This window comes from Sparus aurata, chromosome 5 (genome assembly GCF_900880675.1).
Source record: "Sparus aurata chromosome 5, fSpaAur1.1, whole genome shotgun sequence".
Classification (NCBI taxonomy): domain Eukaryota; kingdom Metazoa; phylum Chordata; class Actinopteri; order Spariformes; family Sparidae; genus Sparus; species Sparus aurata.
The window spans coordinates 2,160,989-2,179,340 of record NC_044191.1 but is presented as its reverse complement, the minus strand read 5'-3'; the positions used below and the strand labels follow the sequence as shown (position 1 = coordinate 2,179,340).

The following is an 18,352-nucleotide window of genomic DNA, read 5'->3' as shown; positions in this document are numbered from 1 at the left end:
AGATATTTTACAGAAAAAATGGCAGGGGATCACCAGGATCATTAGGCTTCATCTTCTGGACACAATGGATATCTGTACCAGAGTAAAAACCAAAGTGTCAAAAGATGTCAGGAGATGAAAAGTCAGTAGGGTTCAGCCAGAGCAATTCACTGAACTGGAATCTTTTTGTACTTTTGGGATTTTCTAACACAAAAGCCAGTTTAAGGATGTTGGGAAATGAAGACATCGAGTTATACTGTTTAAAAAATGATACTGGTCAGATTTCTGCAAAACTTGGAAGCAGTCTCGGCCCGAAGACGACCCCATTAACTGGTGTTGTTGATCTGGATAAAGGGATGGATCCAGGAATATTTTCTGACTTTGTTTAACATTGCGTAGTTAGGCCTTTTCCCTAATTTCTCAGGGAATAGTGTACTGATTCTGATGGTACAAATCTGGTGAATTTATGTGGCTGGTATCTATGAGTGAGAACTAACTGTCCATATTTTATTAAAAAGGAAAAAATCCAGATCTAGCAGATTTAAATATGTTTAATCTGCTATTGGATTAGGCTTGATTGAATAGAGGGGACTGTTGGGCCATGGCAGAGGGATGTGCTCTACTGAATGCCAGTCCAGTTATGCATCTGTAAAAGTTGCAAGAGTACTGATCACCTTGTGAGGTCAGAAATCTGTAACACCTTAACTGACAGTCAGAAATTATTTTAATATAACATAGCAACAAACACTTCTAGCTCAATAAAAAAAAACAACAACAAAAATTCTGGACTTTTCCATTTAGTCTTTTCAAAATTTGGACTGTGAAAACAGCACAGAAAGAAAAAATGTAAATGTTTCTATCAGGTAGTGCACATTTTAATTATTATCCAACAGTTTGTTCACAAAATATTTAGAATGAAATACTCTAAATCTATATTCATAATATAACTATTTCACAGATACTAACTCATAGCAAATTTTTCAGTGGCAACATCTTACAGAAACTATTCTAACATAGTGGTAACTATTCCCTGTTAACACAAAATCGTTAACATCAACAGCATCTAGCACTAAAAACATGGTATTTAGACTATTATACCAGCCATTATATTGGTAACACTTATTTTGTCCCTTCCAGTCAGAAATACTTAAAGCAGTGAATCACCACAGTCCATACCACAAACACAGCAATTAAAAAGGACACATGGCAGCTGTAAAATGATGCATTAATTGGCTGGTATTAGTTTGAGTGCAGTACCACAGTTAGGTGGTAGAGGTAGGTCTAACTAATGATCACACTTATAATAGTGATCACATTCTATGGATCTCACCGTGTCATGCAGCTCGACATAAAAACTCCAGGCACGAGGTGTGTTAGTAACCACTGACAGTACGTCGCTTCTCAAACAGTTATCTGGTACTGTCCAAGTGAAGACACAACAAGAACTGATAGGTCCATTAATCTCACGTGAGTTCCAGCCCCTTTCTTCACAGACATAGAATCAAGACCTGGTTAGTATGTAGTATTCAAAAATCTACTTGGGCACAGTTAAAATGTCTGCAGTATAGAGCCATCTATGGAACTGACAGATTGTGAGTGTGTTGACTTTGCTGAAAATAGATGTAGTACTTCATTATGCGTCCCCTGCAGTGCTGCGCTCAGTGGGGCAGGCACAGGTTCAGTGATCAGGAAAATGCCTCAATATTATACTACTGCTTTCACTAATCCTTGCACTGCCATAAAAACACAGAGACTCGTGTGTTTGGTCACATTAAACAATACCCCTACTCTGAGAGGAAATGCCAAAGTATGTCTGTGCTTATTATGGAAGCAACCATTTATGCATAGAACTGCATAGCTTATGAATTGTTATATACAAAGATTGTAGTGCATTTTTAAGTTATATGTGTTGTGCCTGAAGATAACAATCTTCTAAAGACTTCCAAGGCTCCTGTGGTGATTCAGTAAATTGTTTTTCCACAACTTGTGTGTCAACATGCTAAATAAACAACAACAACAACAACAACACTGTATTACTGTAAATGAAATGATGATTAAATGAAATTTCTTTGCCATTCCCTTGTTTTCCCAAGAAAGGTTTGAGCACAAACCACTGTATTCATCACCAGTTTCATTTCTTGCTGAAGTGTCTTTCAACATATCAGCCACATGAGTATCAGCTACACGTTTGTTATGCTAACTCTTGTCAATTTTTCCCACAGGTTACCAGAAATACTGCATTGTAATGTGTGTTGTGGACCATGCTCTGCAGCCCTGCCAAGCTCTCACGCCCTTGACTGGATGTCATGGCCGAGGACTCTGTGGGGCATTTTTCATTCGGCGTCGAACGCGGATTTGAATTTCTTCATCCTGTGAGAAAAAGAAAAGTGAAAAGTCATAACTGTCATCCATTTATTTTAGGATGACTGCATCTGTGGTGATCAGACATGGGTGAAGCGGTAATGATTACGCTGATTTGAAACAAGCAAATGATGATAGTTTTTTTACATACAGTTTCAGCCGTGTCTGCCGTCTCCTCTCCCTCAGTGCATTCACTGCCGGGGGTGAACGCCTCAAAGTCAGACAGGGCGCTTTCCACCGCCTCCTCATCATAATCTGTCTGATATTCATCAGACAGCTCCTCTGAAAGAAGACAGAGAAGCAGTATTTGAAAAATATTGTCCCAATTCAAATGATGAAATTGTAGTAACTTTGCAGCTTCACTTTCCCCAAGAATAGCAGATAGTTAAACCTTAACATAAATTCATTTGTTTACTGATCAAACCATCAGAATTTCAAAGATATTACACAGAAAATATTAAGGAGTTTAATTGCAAGGCTATTATTATATAACTATTTAACTAACCATTTATTAAGGCATTCTTGACAGGTTCAATTCTCGACACAATCTCCGCCAGGTCAGTGAAGGAGGCGTTCGGGCAGGTGACCACCTGAAAGTCACAAACTGCATCATTCCTCAGTTTCAGTTTACTCTCAGTCATTTCAATCACACATTTAGAGCAGACATCAAGTGGCATCAATAAAACAATACTCAGAATTGATCTAATAAGAGCTTTGTTTTTGTATCTGTGCAGTGCAATGACTTTGTGCTAGTTACACTTCCACCTATTTGATCATTTCATGGCTTCTCATGACAGTCCCATCAGTGAAAAATGATGCTTGGTACACAGCTTTGTCCTTATGCATTAGTCTACACAAACCACATCTTAATGCAAACAACGGCAAGTCTGTGTGATATCTGATGGAGTAGATCACTGTGAGTTTGTGGCCACTACTTTTACAGTAGAGCAGTGTTGCACAGTCATAACCAGTATTGTGTACATCATGCAATACACAAGCCATTCCTGCCCACTGCAGAGGATGGTGTTGAATATGAGTAGTTGGTGGCAGTAAAGCGCCTGAGAAGGCAGCAGTGCACCACTAAAAGAGAGGAGGCATGTTAACAACTTTTGAAAAAGTTTCAAAACATTAATTCAAAGGTGCTTCGAGGGAGGAATAGCTTTCAGCAGTTTGTTTGGCCCTGAAAGGTGCAATATGTAACAAATGGCCACCTGTCGTATTCATTCTCCAAGTAGATAGGGAGCAGCATATCACCAGAGTAAATAACTGCCTCTAACTGTAGCACCATTAGCTAGTTAGCTAATTGTTTCTCTTCAATTACTTATGTTGAGTTGTATACTGACACATTTGTATTTTTTGTTTTTCTTATTAACATATTTTTCTGACTTTGGAACATGTATCAAATTTGATCACAACTCATAAGTAGCCTCCCGTGTGGACAAGCAGTTACTGCTGAACTGCAGGTAAAACCACTATTTTATGGTAACAGAGTTGTCAGACATACAGGGTAAAGACAGCAGCTGAGCTGTGAGATTGGCTACATTTAAAATGAGTGATTATTGAAGGCCGTCATCCAATACAGCCACAAAGCATCTGTTGGCACATCTAACTTGGCTGCAACTGTGTATTTATTCTTGTAAATCATGATCAATATCAGCAAAACACCATATAACTATATTATGTGTGTGTGTGTGTGTGTGTGTGTGTGTGTGTGTGTGTGTGTGTGTGTGTGTATGTATACACAGCCCTCAGCTGCCACACTACTCCAACTCCTAAGAGAAATGTGTTTTCTTTAGCTGCTGGATCATTTGCGAAATTCACCCAGTATCTTTGGTCAGGCTGCCGAGGTATTTTATCACAGCTTGTTAACTGCAAACTGATGATGACACTTATGAAGAGGTGAGAGTCAATCTGTGAAGTCAGAGGAGCAGCTAGACACTAAAACTACAGCAGAGATGTCAGAGGGGCTACTACAGATACAATGTTGGGTGTTATTTTTTTAAACTCTAGGATTTTTTTATTTTTTTTTTTAAAGATTTTTTTTAGGCATAGACACCTTTCTTCAGACAGTGGATAGATTTGTGAAATGGGAGAGAGAGGGGGTATGACATGCAGCAAAGGTCCGCTGGCCGGGATTCAAACCAGGGTGCGCTGCGTATGTGGCATGCGCTCTAACCACTCGACTACCTGCGTGCCCTAAACTCTAGGATTTTTGTCTGATGGCAGACTTTTTCACATTACCCTGACTGGCTTATTCTACAAAAAAATGACAATGATAAACAACACAGACTGTAACTGTGCCATCTCCACTAGTTAGGCAGGTCAGACCATCACCAAGTTCTAACTATTCAGATTTTTCTGTACATTCTAATTTGTGACAAGACAAAATTCCAACTGGTCTCAAACAACATGATAACAACGTCATGTCAGTGATAGTAGTGTCTGTAGTTTTCGCTCACATGGCCAGTTTTGGTCTTGTGGAACTCTTCCTGATGTCTGTCCTTCATCATGCTGTCCACCACACCACTGCGCTGCCACACATCGAATAAAGTCTTTCCATGTTGGTATCCCACCTCCTACAGCCACAGTGAGGGAGGGTTAGAGGGAAATTCTTAAACCATCAGATGCTACAGACATCAGGAATAGCACTGAGGAGCTAAGGGGAAACTCACTGCGATCTCATCGAACTTGCCGAATTCCAGCGTTCCGTAGTGGTCGATGGGCGGCCGGATGTATTCGCAGTATTCACTATCTCTGACCAGTTCCAGCTGCCGCACACAGCAGACATATGCAAGCCGGGTTTGGATCTCTGCCATGTTCAGGACCTGGAAGGTGAAATGAGTTACCTTTAAAGCAACATTATGTAAGACATTGTAGTTTGTGCAACCTGGCTGCACCACAGTGTCAGAGGGTAATACCCTGCCAACAGCTAAAGGCTAGTGTGAGGTTTACTCTTGTTCTGTTACTGTCTCTTTAACGCTTCTTAGCCTGCTTCATCAACTTCCTCATCAGTCTCTTCCCCTCTGCCATGATGTCCATTCTAATGCACTTCTCGGGGGAGATTGTACCTGCTCATCCGAAGTCATATAGTGCAAGAAAAGGCATTCTGTGTGTGGAGTGCAAATGAAGGGAGCACATCAGAAATCCGTGTACCATTAAAAATGATTTTGAAGCTATTATTCAAAAGTAAAGTAATTGCATAATGTTGCTTTAACAAAGCTTTGACAGTCATTACATTAGTGATATTCAGTATTTCTAGATTTCACAATTGTTGTATGGATTCTCTCCACATTTTTGCAGCAGGTGATATCTTTGACTTTTTCCCACTTAGCCATACATTTGTGCATTAGTTTTGGTAAATGGCCACAAGAATAACAACAGAGAAAGTCAGACATGACTGTTTACCTTGACTTTCTCAGCTAGAGGGTTGAAGCGTTTCCACAGCAGCCACCACCCATTCAGGGAGTCCCCATAGTTGGTCAGGTTGGTTTCATCCCGACTTCCAACATCGATTGCAATCACAACCTTAGCCCCCATGGAGCGGGCCACATCGGCTTAACACCAAAATGAGAAAACACATTTAATTTAGGTTCCCAAAGCCCTGATAACCGGTTCTCAGTCATGTTCTTATTAGGAGCCATGTGGTCTGACATAATCAGAAAACGTCTGCTGAAGTTAGATACAGTAGGGTCATTTCACATAAGAGACGTTTTTCTTTGCTATGTTGCCTGTCAATCAGATATACTACACAATGTTAACATAGTGCTGATGATTTAAATTACCTTGGTAAATGTGAATTGGGGATATGAATGAATATTCAAATGTTCTTTAAAAGGGGAATTCCACCCAATCTGTTTTCAGGTAATTGGGAGTATTACCAAAATCCCTTCAGGCAAGTCTTGCCACTCAGCAGCCACCTTGGCGATGCCCCCTGGAAGTTATTGTGGGTTAACAAACAGCACTCTATCTAAATAAATGGGGAGAGAGCCAGAACTTAAACATAAAAACTACATGTATAGAATCATCAGTCAAATCTGATGAAAAGAAAAAACACTTTAAATGTTCAGTGACTTTTCCCCAAAATAAGGTTTAAAACACTTTTCAGCACTGTTATACCAACTCCGTGTAAGCTTGTAATTTGTGAGCCTGTATCTTGTTACAAAATATATGATTCCAACTCATGTGAGTTATAGGAATCAAAGTCCAGTAGCAGCTTCACTGGTAGTGTTTCTTACCAGGCAGGTTGTTGATGTACCCTCCGTCCATGAGTAAGTGTCCATCTTTGGGATCACAGAGAGGTGGTAGGTAACCAGACAGTGACATGCTGGCTCTGACATAGCGCCACAACGAGCCTGACGAGGAGAGACGATGTGTGAGATACAGTATCAATATCAGAACAAGCTTTGGGACCAAAGCAGTGTTAATCATTTTGTTAATTGGAATTACAAATCACAGATATGTTTGCTTTGCTGCCCATTTTTCTCCATTATTTTGATTCATTCAATGAAAAAAAGGTACTCAGCCTTTTTTTGTTGTAAAAATGTGTTTTCAGAGGCGATTCCAAATATGAACAAGGAGTTGCACGCACCATCAGTGTGAGCTCTCATGGAGGAAGCTGTGATGTCGGTTGTAATATTGAAGTATGGCAGCCACAGGTCCTAGCAAAGGAGAGGTAATAAAAAGATTTGTAATTACATTTGAGACCATTATTGCTGAAAGACACAATTGTGCTCTCTTTGTAACAAATATAACTTGTATATATGTAATATAACTAATATCTTGTTTTATCTGACTGAAATATGCTAGAATTATTATTCTACTTACTACTTATTTATTAATTACATTAATTAGTTATTAATTAATATTCTCACAGAACATGTAATAAGTGCACAGCACCTTAAATATAAACTGAGGGCTCACCTCAGGTGTGAAATAAAGGTCATTTTCATGTGTAGCACATGAATTCCACTGATGCTCTTATTCTCTGTCTTTTTGGATGACTTGTTTTCAAACCTTACCTCTATCTGTTTGTCCTTGAAGACAGAGCTAATGCCAGAGTTAAAGGAAGCTCCAGAAAACATGGAGGTGATAGGGTAGGTCAGATCCAAGATCTTCTTAAAGTAAGAGGTCATATCCTGAGAAAAGAAAGAAGTTGCAGGTGATACATATGTGTAATGATAGGTAAGGAATGAAGAAATTCTGATATGTCATGAAGAGAAAACGTTTGAGAAGCTGACAAATATGAGAGCAAATGTCACAACAACAAGACCAACGTTTTGTTCAAGTGTGCTTTTCTCTCTTCAGTATAATGTTCAACACACCATTGCCCACTCACGAGCCCGGACCCTCATGCGGCTGTTGCTCTTCTCCTCAGCGTACAGTGCTCCCATGAGGGAGCCGATGGAGGTGCCGCCCACCATGTCGATAGGGATCCCCGCTTCATTCAGCGCCCGCAGGATGCCAACCTGAGAGCAACCCCTGAAAAGAGACAAGGGTAATCATCAAATAACATCACACATGATGTGTGACATCACATTAAAAAACTATCAAAATTATTTTATTTTAACAAGTCCATCTGTCTCGTACTTACAGACTGATCTCTTTAAAGATACTGAAAAATCTGTCTGTAGTGAGGTGCATGGATTTGGAAAGGAGTTTGACTTTTGTATAATTACTTTGACATATAATTAGGCAAATCTCTCCAGTAAAAACATTTGTGAAAATGTTTCAGCTGTGTTCAATTTAAATGACTTGTTAAAATTGGAAAGAAACAGGTGCACAGATACAGCAGATGGCACCAACCAGACAAACCCAATCAAACAATGGAGGCAAGGATGAACCAATGGGTGCTGTAAACATCCTAGGAAACTGGCATATACAGTATGAAATGCATTAGTACTGCCTTAGTCATATGTCTAAGAGGTGCCTCAGGTCAGAGCTGAGTGAACACAGTCCTACCTTGTCAGAGCTCCAGGACAAGCCACAGCAGTGAGCAAAAGAAACAGACTGATCAGAATAGAAATAATCAGAGTACACCTAATTATTGGAATATACTGTATGTGTTTTGTACATTGGTTACCAACTGTTATCTGTTTAGAGATTGATACATTGTGTTTTCTTATTCACATACATCAGTCTGCTGTTAGTGCCTTCTTTGTCCACAGAGAACAGATTTAAGAACGCTGGACCCCCCCCCCCCCCTCACTTTCCTAACTTAGATAGTAATTAGACACGTGCCATGATGAACAGTCACTTTCTGCAGTTTACCGGTGTCACACTACAAGATTTCAGTTCTGGGAAATAATTTGTATTTGTACATAATGGTACCTTGCACCCCCTCCACCCAGCACAATGGCGATGCTGTTTCCTGTCAGGATCCTGGCCAGACGAGAGAAGTCGGAATGACGATCTGGACTCTTTTCAAACACACGCTGGTACAACTCCCTCTGAAAACAAACACACACACAGAAATGACACATCTGCTATGTGCTGATATATGGCCACAAAAGACTGTGGGTGGGTGTACAGTACCAGCTTAGGTAAACTCCTCTTGGAAAAGACTCTGCGGGGGCAGGACAGGTGATGGTGTCTGGAGATCCAGCTCCGCATGTTCAGCCACTCGGCCGTCCCTTTGGGTGGTGGGCCGTCCTCTCTGTGCAGCAACACCAGCTGCTTCTGAGCACGAACTGCACTGCCCTCCAACATCCGCTCCAACTACAGGTGGAGAAGAGCAGTGACAAGCAGGTAGCCTCCACTTAGTTCACCACAGAAATCCATTGCATAAAGGAGGTTTCACAAATGTTATGATGGTGTGACTGATGTCAACAAGTTAGCAGTCATATCATAACTGATTTATATTCAAACATTTCAGACACAACTGTGATTACTATTTATAAAACTTACGTAGTAACTTGAGGATGCTTGACCTCATTAGCTACAGTATCTAAAAGTCTGCACTGATTAACTAAGCTCATTTAGCAGAGAAACTGCTGGGTGCTGGGACCTTGCAGCCTTTCTACATAGAAGTTTTAAGGTAGGCAGGTCTTACAGCCTGAGGAAAGAAGTTTAGTGGTACAAAAACAAAGTTTACGTGATTTCACCATCTCCATCTTTTTTCCACAAGGTGCCAGAATAAAAAAACATGAAAGTACCTTTAATACACTTAATTTCTGATATATCTGTCCTTTTTAATCCTTGCATTTGCTTATTTCTTTTATAAAATCTCTTCTTAGTGTAAAACATTTTCTTGTTTCCAGCATTTGTTTACTCTTTAGACCTTTAAAGAACCTGCGGCTCATGTGTATTAGCACTACAGTTGACTGATAATGGATTTTGCATCACTTCATATCAGTGCAGAAACTGATATCAAGCAGTAAAGATTTCTGATACCGATATACTGGCCAGTATTGCACACTCTATTGTGAAGTATGTTGTTACCAGCTGGGCTATGTGGGTAACCCCTTTCACAAGATGACTCTCGTTGGTCCACTAATAACCATTCAAATACACAATGAACTGAAATAAACAGGACTGCTTGGTGGAAACAACGCTCAGGTTTTATTACTCACTTAACTGAGTTTGCTAAAATTCAGATAAAACAGAGCTGGTGTCATCTCCCTCTATGACAACTCTTTCTAAATATGAACCTCCTTTGTGCCCTATGCCAACAAAGCTACAGCAGCCAACAGGTGTGAGTGCATTTACACTGACCTCACCCACAGTGGGCTCCTGCTCACCAAGTCCCACAATGATGATGCAGTCAGCCTGGCGGATGCAGCGCTGCGTCCAGGGTGTGAGGCCAGAGTCAGACTGGTAGAGGACGATGCGATGGATGTCTTCCTGCTGCCCGAGCCAGCTGGACAGACGATACTCGTGGACGCTTTCAGAGATGAAGCACAAAAATCTACCTGTTTGCAACATGTATTCATATAACTATTCACTGGATATTAATGTATATTGTATTACTGTGAAATTGCATCCCAACCAATGTCTTGTTTCTTAGAAAGAATCATTCATAATCAAATGTCTCGTAAGACATAAAACAACACCTGAACACATGACTCATATATTTACAACTCATTCAACAGTAAAAAATAAGTCTACCTGTCCAGAGCAGCAGAGCCTAGTCGCTGTTTGATGCTGTCACTGGTCAGGAGTAGAGTGGGGCCTTCAGGAAACAGAAACACATTTTCAAAAAGAACCTATAACATTGCTGTGAATCAAAGTGTAGTAGAATGTATAATAGTGCAGATTACAGAGGCGATCCCAAACCATGAAAGTGGATAGGCACATAAAGTGTTTGCAAAGGAAATGTCCTTGTGACACAACTGTAAGTAGTACGGATTTAGAAATGCATGTGTTTGAATTTGTGTGTAATCTTTATTTGTGTTTGATTTGTTCAGTTTCATCAGCAATAGCTTGGTAATGCCTTATACTTGGACCGTACACAGCCTCTTGATTTAATACATTTAAGTAAAGGTCCTTTTAATCACAGCCACACAACAGAAACTACAATATCAAAGTAATTTTGGTCATCAAGAAGTCATTCATTAAAGGAAATCTTTTCAAGCAGTTCTGCATCATCACAGAGTAGGTAGTAAATAACAACTTTATTCCAGTTGTACTTTTTCCAACAAATAGTTAGAAAGTGCTTCACATGTAGGATGTAAACACACAGACAAACTTATACAAACATACAGTACACACCGATATACATTCATACACAGGCATGATGCACGGAAAAGACAAGAAATAAACATAAGTAAAGCAAAACAGGAATTTATAAAAGCACTAACCCACAGAAGTGATTTTTGAGCAGCTGTTTAAAACTGACTATAGATTTGGCCAATCTGATGGACTGGGAAATTTGTTCCGAAGTTAAGTTGATGCCTACAGGACATTAAAATGCCAACAGCGGACAGATTAAAGGCCTCTGTCAAATGATCAGGGAAGACGAATGCTAAAATAAGGTCGGACTAATTAGTATGCAGGGCCTTGTATGTATCAGTCAAATTTAAAAATTGATTCTCTGTTTTTCTGGAAGCCAATGAAGGAAGGAAACAATTCATATCATACAGGACTGGTGATAGCCTGCTGCATTTTGTACCAGCTGGAGATGTGCTGGTGGGGGCTGAGTAATGACTGTGAAGAGGGCATCTCTTCTCTCTATAAAAGCAAGGAATCTCTGTCTCTCTGTCTGTCTGTCTGTGTGTGCCTCAAATATCTCTGTGGATCAGGGTCAGACTGACCTGAGATTTTTTTAACATGGCTGCTGCGTGGTTCAAGGGTGTGCAACGTCGGATTTGTTTGGACTACAATGATACCGTTAATAATTTATTTCAGAAATGTTTTACGAATTCCGCTAGCATTACCAACTGTAGCCACCACAGTCACGTGCGCACCAGAGCCAATCACTGCAGAGCTCACCGCCACCCCCCACCTTAAGAAACAAGCGGATTTATACCTGCAGCTGCGCGAGCTGGACCAGGATTTTGCTGCTGGTTCGGCCACGTTCTGTGCATCTAAACTGACTGTTGTGGATTAATGAGACTAAACGAGTACGGACCGAGTCTGTTTGGGTCTGAGGAGATCTGGAGACGCGCGGACAACAACGTGGAATCGGAATCTGTGGATGTTCGTGTGTAGCTAGCTGCTAGCTGCTAGCCCGGCCCACTTCCCGAGTCGACGGACCGGACGCACTGGCACGTCCAAAACTGGACTTAGGGTAAATAATGTCTGCACGCTTTTTCGCGAACATTGCCGTCACGTTTGCTTTATGTCTGGTGCAGGAAGAAACGGTAAAAACAGGCTTTTGTCACAAAAGTGTCCAAGCAGCAAGTTTGGTTGTTGAGGAACGGGAAGTTGTGTGAGGGACCTAGGCGGTGATACAGACAGTGACAGAGATGGCGAGTTTTGAGAGTTGAGAGAATGAGCTGAGGAGCCTGAGGCATTGTCTGCATTTAAATGTAAATAATATCATATAACTTTGTAAATTTCAAAAACTTATGCACAAATTTAGCAAACAACAATTTATATTTGCATTATAACTAATGCAATTGGTTCATTAAACTGTTTGTGGTTTTCACAGCAAAAAATCTAACCCTTTCCTACTCTGATTTTATGTTATTTTGTGATTTTAGGTCCATAGTGTTAATATAATGTGTCAAAATGAAAAAATAACTGTACAGTCACACATGTGAGGTTGTGCTGAAAATAATGACACCAAACAAGGCAAGGTAAATAGTTTTTAAGGTGAAATATAATGGTATAATAAAAAGTAGACAAAAACAATTAGCAGTCAATTATATCCCTGACGTCCCACCTTCAAACACAACCTCATTTGGCCATCCATGAAAAAGCTACTGAACCTCCTACTTTTCTATAGGAATACATTCTTTCCTACAGGCAATGCACTAGTTACAGTAATCTAAACAAGAGAGATTAAGGGGAGGTACTAGATGTTCCATGTTTTGCCAGTAAGTATAGATTTCATATGCAAATGAGCAATTGCAAACTTCACTACACCCGGAGCCCCCTGCTCCTTTGCTCAAATGTTTTGAGTCATCTGCATTTATGGGGTTCACTTTGAATAGGAATGTGCTTGTGTTTGAAGGTACTTGTGTGCATGTGTGTGTGTGTGTGTGTGTACCAATGCCACTGAGTGCGTGCTGCAGCTCCAAAGTAAAGGCAGTGAGGGGAACCTCTTCAGACACAGGCAGGATGGCCACAGTGGACAGGTTGGAGACTGGATTCCCTGCATCCCACTTACTGGTGGGGGTGTGGAGAGCCAGACCACGAGCTGCAAGAAAGGAGAAGGGTTTTCCTCATTGTATATATTAGCCAGAAAAAAAACAAACAGTAAAATACTGTTTACTGTAAATACAGTACATGCTTCTTTATACTCTTCTCTTGCATTAATCTTGATTGTACCTCACTCATTTCACATGTTATCCATGGTATGGTATGCAATTACCAGCCAGAGGTCCATTGACCTGCTGCATGTTGCCCAGGATCTTCTGTCCCAGCAGATGAATCAGCCTGGTAACAACCTGAGGATACCTCCTCTTGATGGAGTTCAGCGCTCCTTCAGGTAGCTTGGCCAGCTCGGAGTCCCTGACGGCATGGACAGTAGTGGCTCTGTTCATGTGGGTCAGGGCCTCAACCTGGACAAAACACAAAACAGCTTTGTGATGCCTAAAGTTGGTTTCCCTTGAGCAGTCTGTCCTCACATTGTGATATTTTTTTTCTCAAACAGTATCTGGGCACTCACCACACCAATTAGATCCCCACGGCCATACTCTCCAGCCAGCTCCTTCTTCCCATCATCCTTTGCAATGACCGAGCGCAATCGGCCACTGAGGACGATGAAGGTACTATCTGACTTGTCTCCCTGTCTAAAATCAGAAGTCCAACATTAGGCTGCACACACTAATACGATTTATCTCATATAGTTATAATTATTGTTATTTCACATATACAGACAACTTTAAACCCTCTACTTAATATTGTGCAGGTTCCCCTTCTGCAACCAAGTCAGCTCTGAGCAGTGTAACTGGTCCACAACAGTGTTTGGGTGCGTGGTGCATGTCTCAAAGTTTGCCGGCATGACACTGCATTGTAACAAGATGATCAATGTAACTCATATTACCTGTCAGTGGTTTCAATAATGTGGCAATCAGTGTAAATTCATAATTTATAGAATTCTTACAGAATACGTCTTATTGGGTCTTCACCACACAAGAGGACATGACGGACAAAACAATGGGAAGACGCTAAACAAATGACTCTAACAAATGTGGAGTGATAAAGTTTATTACATTTATTTCTGTCTTCCTGTCTGTCTGACTGTCTTTCTTTTTTTCTGATGTTGTGGTTACTGATTCAGTAAGAAGCCCTTCAGTGACTCTGCAGAGTAGATACCTGTAGACAGCACGGCCAGCTTCTACAGCCATCCAGTCCAGGGCAAAGTCAATCTGTCTGACAAATGGTGACACCCTCTTCACCACAGTATGAGCAACATTCAGCACCACCCTGGGCTCCTCACGCATCATCCTGCAAAATTGAAGAGAAAGATTTGCTTGCATCCTAGTGGAGTGATGAACCCCTAAAGAAATGACTCAAGCATTGATGTGTGAGCATGATCCTACTCATAAAAGTGGGCCTTGGATATGGAGAGGAAGGTGCAGTCTCTGTGAGCCCGAACAGTGAAAATAAGGGGCTCCCCCGTGAGAACAGCCAGGTGACCCACCATCTCCCCTGGATGGGTGACAAACAGGAGACTTTCCTCCTCGCGGTCTATCATACGCTGATAAACGTGGAGCACACCTGAGATGACAAATGCCACGCTCACATCCTGTCAGTGACATGGAGAGAAAAAATAAGAGGCATGGACAAATAAAAAATGCTTTTGACGAAAGCTGCACATCAGTCAGTTCCTTAAATAGTTTATATATATATGTATATGTATATATGTGTATGTATACATATATATATGTATATATATATATATATATATATATATATATATATATATATATATATATATATATATATATATATATATATATATATATATATATATATATATATATATGCACAGGAGGGCAATATGAGTTTATTAAATATTTCTCCTCAGTAATAAATGGAAAAGACAACCTTAAAGAGAACAAAGAAAGATGTGGTTTCTTAAAGCAAAATGAGCCACTTATTTAACAGCTGTCAATTTTGCCTTCATCGAGTGAAATCCCGTAGACTGGGTCAAGACTGGGGAGGTTGGGTGTGCATGAAGAGGTGTTTTTTCTCTTTCTTTGCTCTGTGCTGAACTGTTACAAAATGCAACCACCTTCTACTTATTGATAACTGAATTCCCTTGAGGTGGGCATGTGCTGTTACTTGTGTGCTATGAGTATAGGCACAGACCTCTCAGTTCGGGGTCCCCCAAGAAAAAACAGCTTTGGTCTCAGGTAGGGATGGTGCGACACATCGACGTAATCAACATAATTGTTACGAAAATGCGCTGATTTACCTAATGGCCGACGCGTCGGATGTAAGCATTACTACTGCCATGCTTCAGTACTTGAAGCAGAAGCATCCTGGTGGTGGCGGGTTTCAGTGGATCAGGTGGTGTGGTGAAGCACCACAGATTGGTGCGGCGGTGTGGGAGTGTCTCTCCATGGTCTGTGTGTGTGACGTGTTGGGAACCCCGCTGATCATTTTGCCATAAGACGATGCTGCTATGTTGTTATGCTTTTAGCATGTTGGTCCTACTAGTAATCATTTGTCCTTGTCGACAGATTAACAATAGAGTAAAAAATCAGGATGTGGCAGATCATTGCTGTGTTTTAAACTCGGGGACAAAACTGAACTGAAGTGGACGTGAAACTTAAAGCTACACAGAGAAATGTCTGATGTGTTCCCTCTGTAGTATTTATCCAAACTTAATAACATGCCCTGCTACTGACCCGTCCAGCTCTACCTAGGATCTCCAGTTGTGGCGGTACTGGCAGAAAATTGCATACAGCCCAGCCCAACCCTACATAAATATATAAACAAAAAACATGTAAATCTAAGGGAAATACCTAATGTCTGCTACTTCAAACAATAAAAAAATAACCAATAAACAAATGCCTCTTCTGGGTATTACAGACAAATGTGCTCTTACAAGCCTCAGGGAAATAATAACAAATTCCAAACTGAAGGTGTAAAGGGGCTTAGGTTTCAAGGGGTTCCAAAACAGAAACAGTTTCCTCACTGGAATGATGTGGGGCAGCCAAGAAAAAACAATAGGACCAACACAGACCAGAGTTTCTGGCTGGCAATCTAAGGGTGAATGAGGTTCTCAATAATTCAGAAACAGATGACCGCCACAAAGATTTTTTTCATGACGGTAACTACAACAACACAATAGTGGACAAACACTTGGTGAGTTAAAGGGTTTATCGCATCAGGGGCGCAGCGAAATTTCACACCTCGCCGCATGTCAGACTTTCTAAGAGATGCAGAGAATTGGTGCAGGATCTCTTCTAAGATTTCACAAAAAGGTCTCATCTTAACGCTTACACAAGGTGAGACTAAGATGGGGCACAAGTAGTACGTGGCTGTCGACTAAAGGACTTCAGTGCTGCGTGAGTGAGGGATGACCACACCAGCAACAGCCTTACAGGGCTGTGCCTGTACTCATAGTTGGGATGGTAGATTTGCACTTGTTCAAATCACTTACACTTCACTACGATCTAGCAAATAATATAATTTAGCAGTAAAAACGGAAAATGTAGGGAATTCGATGTAGCTGTATCACTGTGTGGAAAACCTGGTTGTTGTTTGTTAAAAGCCACACCTGCATTCTGTGCTTTAATAACCTGTCTCACAGAGAGCAACACACTGAGGAGTGAGTCTCTGTCTCAACAGACTGACCTGGTCTCCCTGGTGGGCCACAACAGAGCCAGCTTTGACCTGGCGAAGATTCACCCTCCCCTCCAGCAGACTGGGGTCCTGATAACATGAACATTTAGACACAGAAAATGTATTTTAATTGTCTGTCGTATCCAGTTATAACCATCTCACAAGACATGGATTCATTACTACAAAACCAGATTAAAAAATGTAATTAAAAATTAAAATTCACAACATTTCAATGTTGCTGTTAGATTTCCTCTTTTGTGGGGTCAATACACATTTCTTTAAATTAACAGACAAGCAAATAAACAGACAAATGAAAAAAGTAGATGTTATTTAAACACTACCTGTATCTGGATGACCTGTAACAGATCCTTTTTGGCTGCATGGAAAATGGCATTGACCCTATTATGGCTGGCATTTCCTCCTGCAGCATCACTGTAGTGGTAAACAGCAGATGGAGTCTGCTGCATTGTCACACTTTTCTTTAGAATAGACTGAGGAGACAGAAAGTGACAGAAAAGTGTAATGAGACCTTTCAGAGAGTCACTGAACTACACACCTACTGCTGGACTTAGAAGTACGGTGCCTGTCTATGCCTGTGCACGAAACTAAAATGATCCATGTAATTTGTGTAGTATTTTTATATCCGTCATGTTTAAGCCCTTGCTTATGCAAAATGCTTGCCCTGTTTAAATGGAGTTTGACTTTGATAATCATTAATACATACAATGATGTGATTTTCCCTTTATCACCACTGAAGGAGTGAGAAAGTGGTAGGAGGAAAGAGAGGGCGTGAGGGAGGGAAAGAAAAAGAAACCGCACAGGGAATTAACGGCCCTTCAACTGTTGTGTGTATTCTCTTCATGTCTGTGACATATTCTACAGATACAGACATTAAAAATACAGAGAAACACTTGTATGATGTCTGACTGTCTTAAGTTAATTTTCAGGTCTATTTTTGCTCACAACCACACACATGTCATGGTAAAAATAGGTGAAACTCTGAATCTCTACATGAGCAACGCAGTAGCCCAATGCTCGACTGAAGAGCCAGAAGCAACACCATGCAAAGGTGCTGTGCAAGTTGTGATTTTAATCAGGCTTTAACCAAGCCCCACAAAGCTACATTTTATAGCTTTAATTCAGTTTCTAAAACCCTCTCCCTTCTCATTTGTGGCTTCAGAACATTGTTCAACAAACAACAGCAGAACAAATTCTGAGCCATGTTTTCTTCTATGTTATCATTTATTGGTCACTGACTGTTACCATGGAAACATGGCTCTTCAGATACAGCCTGGGCACAGCGTGGCTAATTCATCAGGCATTAAATTGTATCAATCTTTATTTCTGTAAAGCTGTCTGACTTGCATTTTACTAATCCAAGAACACGACTGGCCTGACCTCAACACTTATACAATATATACTTTTGCAACTTCACGTCCAAATGACTCAAACCAGAAGCAAGTGCAAGAGAGAAAAGTCTTATGCAGAGACCTTCATCGGACTGTGGGGCGTCAACTCCTCCTTGGCAACTCTAGCCCGTTCAAATACTCTGTTGAGGTCAACTGACATTTCACCTGCAAGATGCAAAAAGTTGTCGGTCATCATATTGATT

General features: G+C 40.7%; 1 protein-coding gene across 3 annotated transcripts in view; it reads right to left on the bottom strand.

Annotated features, from left to right (window-relative positions):
- Window positions 1-685: 685 nt before the first annotated feature.
- pnpla7b (patatin-like phospholipase domain containing 7b) overlaps window positions 686-18,352 on the bottom strand; it is a 29,248-nt gene continuing 11,581 nt past the window's right edge. For all 3 annotated transcript variants that reach the window (XM_030418184.1, XM_030418186.1, XM_030418185.1), the window contains exons 14-35: window positions 18,232-18,314; window positions 17,082-17,231; window positions 16,753-16,830; window positions 14,487-14,692; window positions 14,260-14,391; window positions 13,610-13,733; window positions 13,313-13,502; window positions 12,989-13,138; window positions 10,444-10,507; window positions 10,051-10,219; window positions 8,872-9,054; window positions 8,668-8,786; window positions 7,662-7,818; window positions 7,359-7,475; window positions 6,929-6,998; window positions 6,576-6,692; window positions 5,746-5,894; window positions 5,013-5,165; window positions 4,800-4,916; window positions 2,846-2,930; window positions 2,492-2,622; window positions 686-2,349 (exon numbers count right to left, since the gene is read on the bottom strand). In XM_030418184.1, coding sequence (XP_030274044.1) covers window positions 2,284-2,349; window positions 2,492-2,622; window positions 2,846-2,930; window positions 4,800-4,916; window positions 5,013-5,165; window positions 5,746-5,894; window positions 6,576-6,692; window positions 6,929-6,998; window positions 7,359-7,475; window positions 7,662-7,818; window positions 8,668-8,786; window positions 8,872-9,054; window positions 10,051-10,219; window positions 10,444-10,507; window positions 12,989-13,138; window positions 13,313-13,502; window positions 13,610-13,733; window positions 14,260-14,391; window positions 14,487-14,692; window positions 16,753-16,830; window positions 17,082-17,231; window positions 18,232-18,314 — 2,810 coding nt within the window. In that variant the 3' untranslated portion in view covers window positions 686-2,283. The remainder of the gene's footprint in view (window positions 2,350-2,491; window positions 2,623-2,845; window positions 2,931-4,799; window positions 4,917-5,012; window positions 5,166-5,745; window positions 5,895-6,575; window positions 6,693-6,928; window positions 6,999-7,358; window positions 7,476-7,661; window positions 7,819-8,667; window positions 8,787-8,871; window positions 9,055-10,050; window positions 10,220-10,443; window positions 10,508-12,988; window positions 13,139-13,312; window positions 13,503-13,609; window positions 13,734-14,259; window positions 14,392-14,486; window positions 14,693-16,752; window positions 16,831-17,081; window positions 17,232-18,231; window positions 18,315-18,352) is intronic.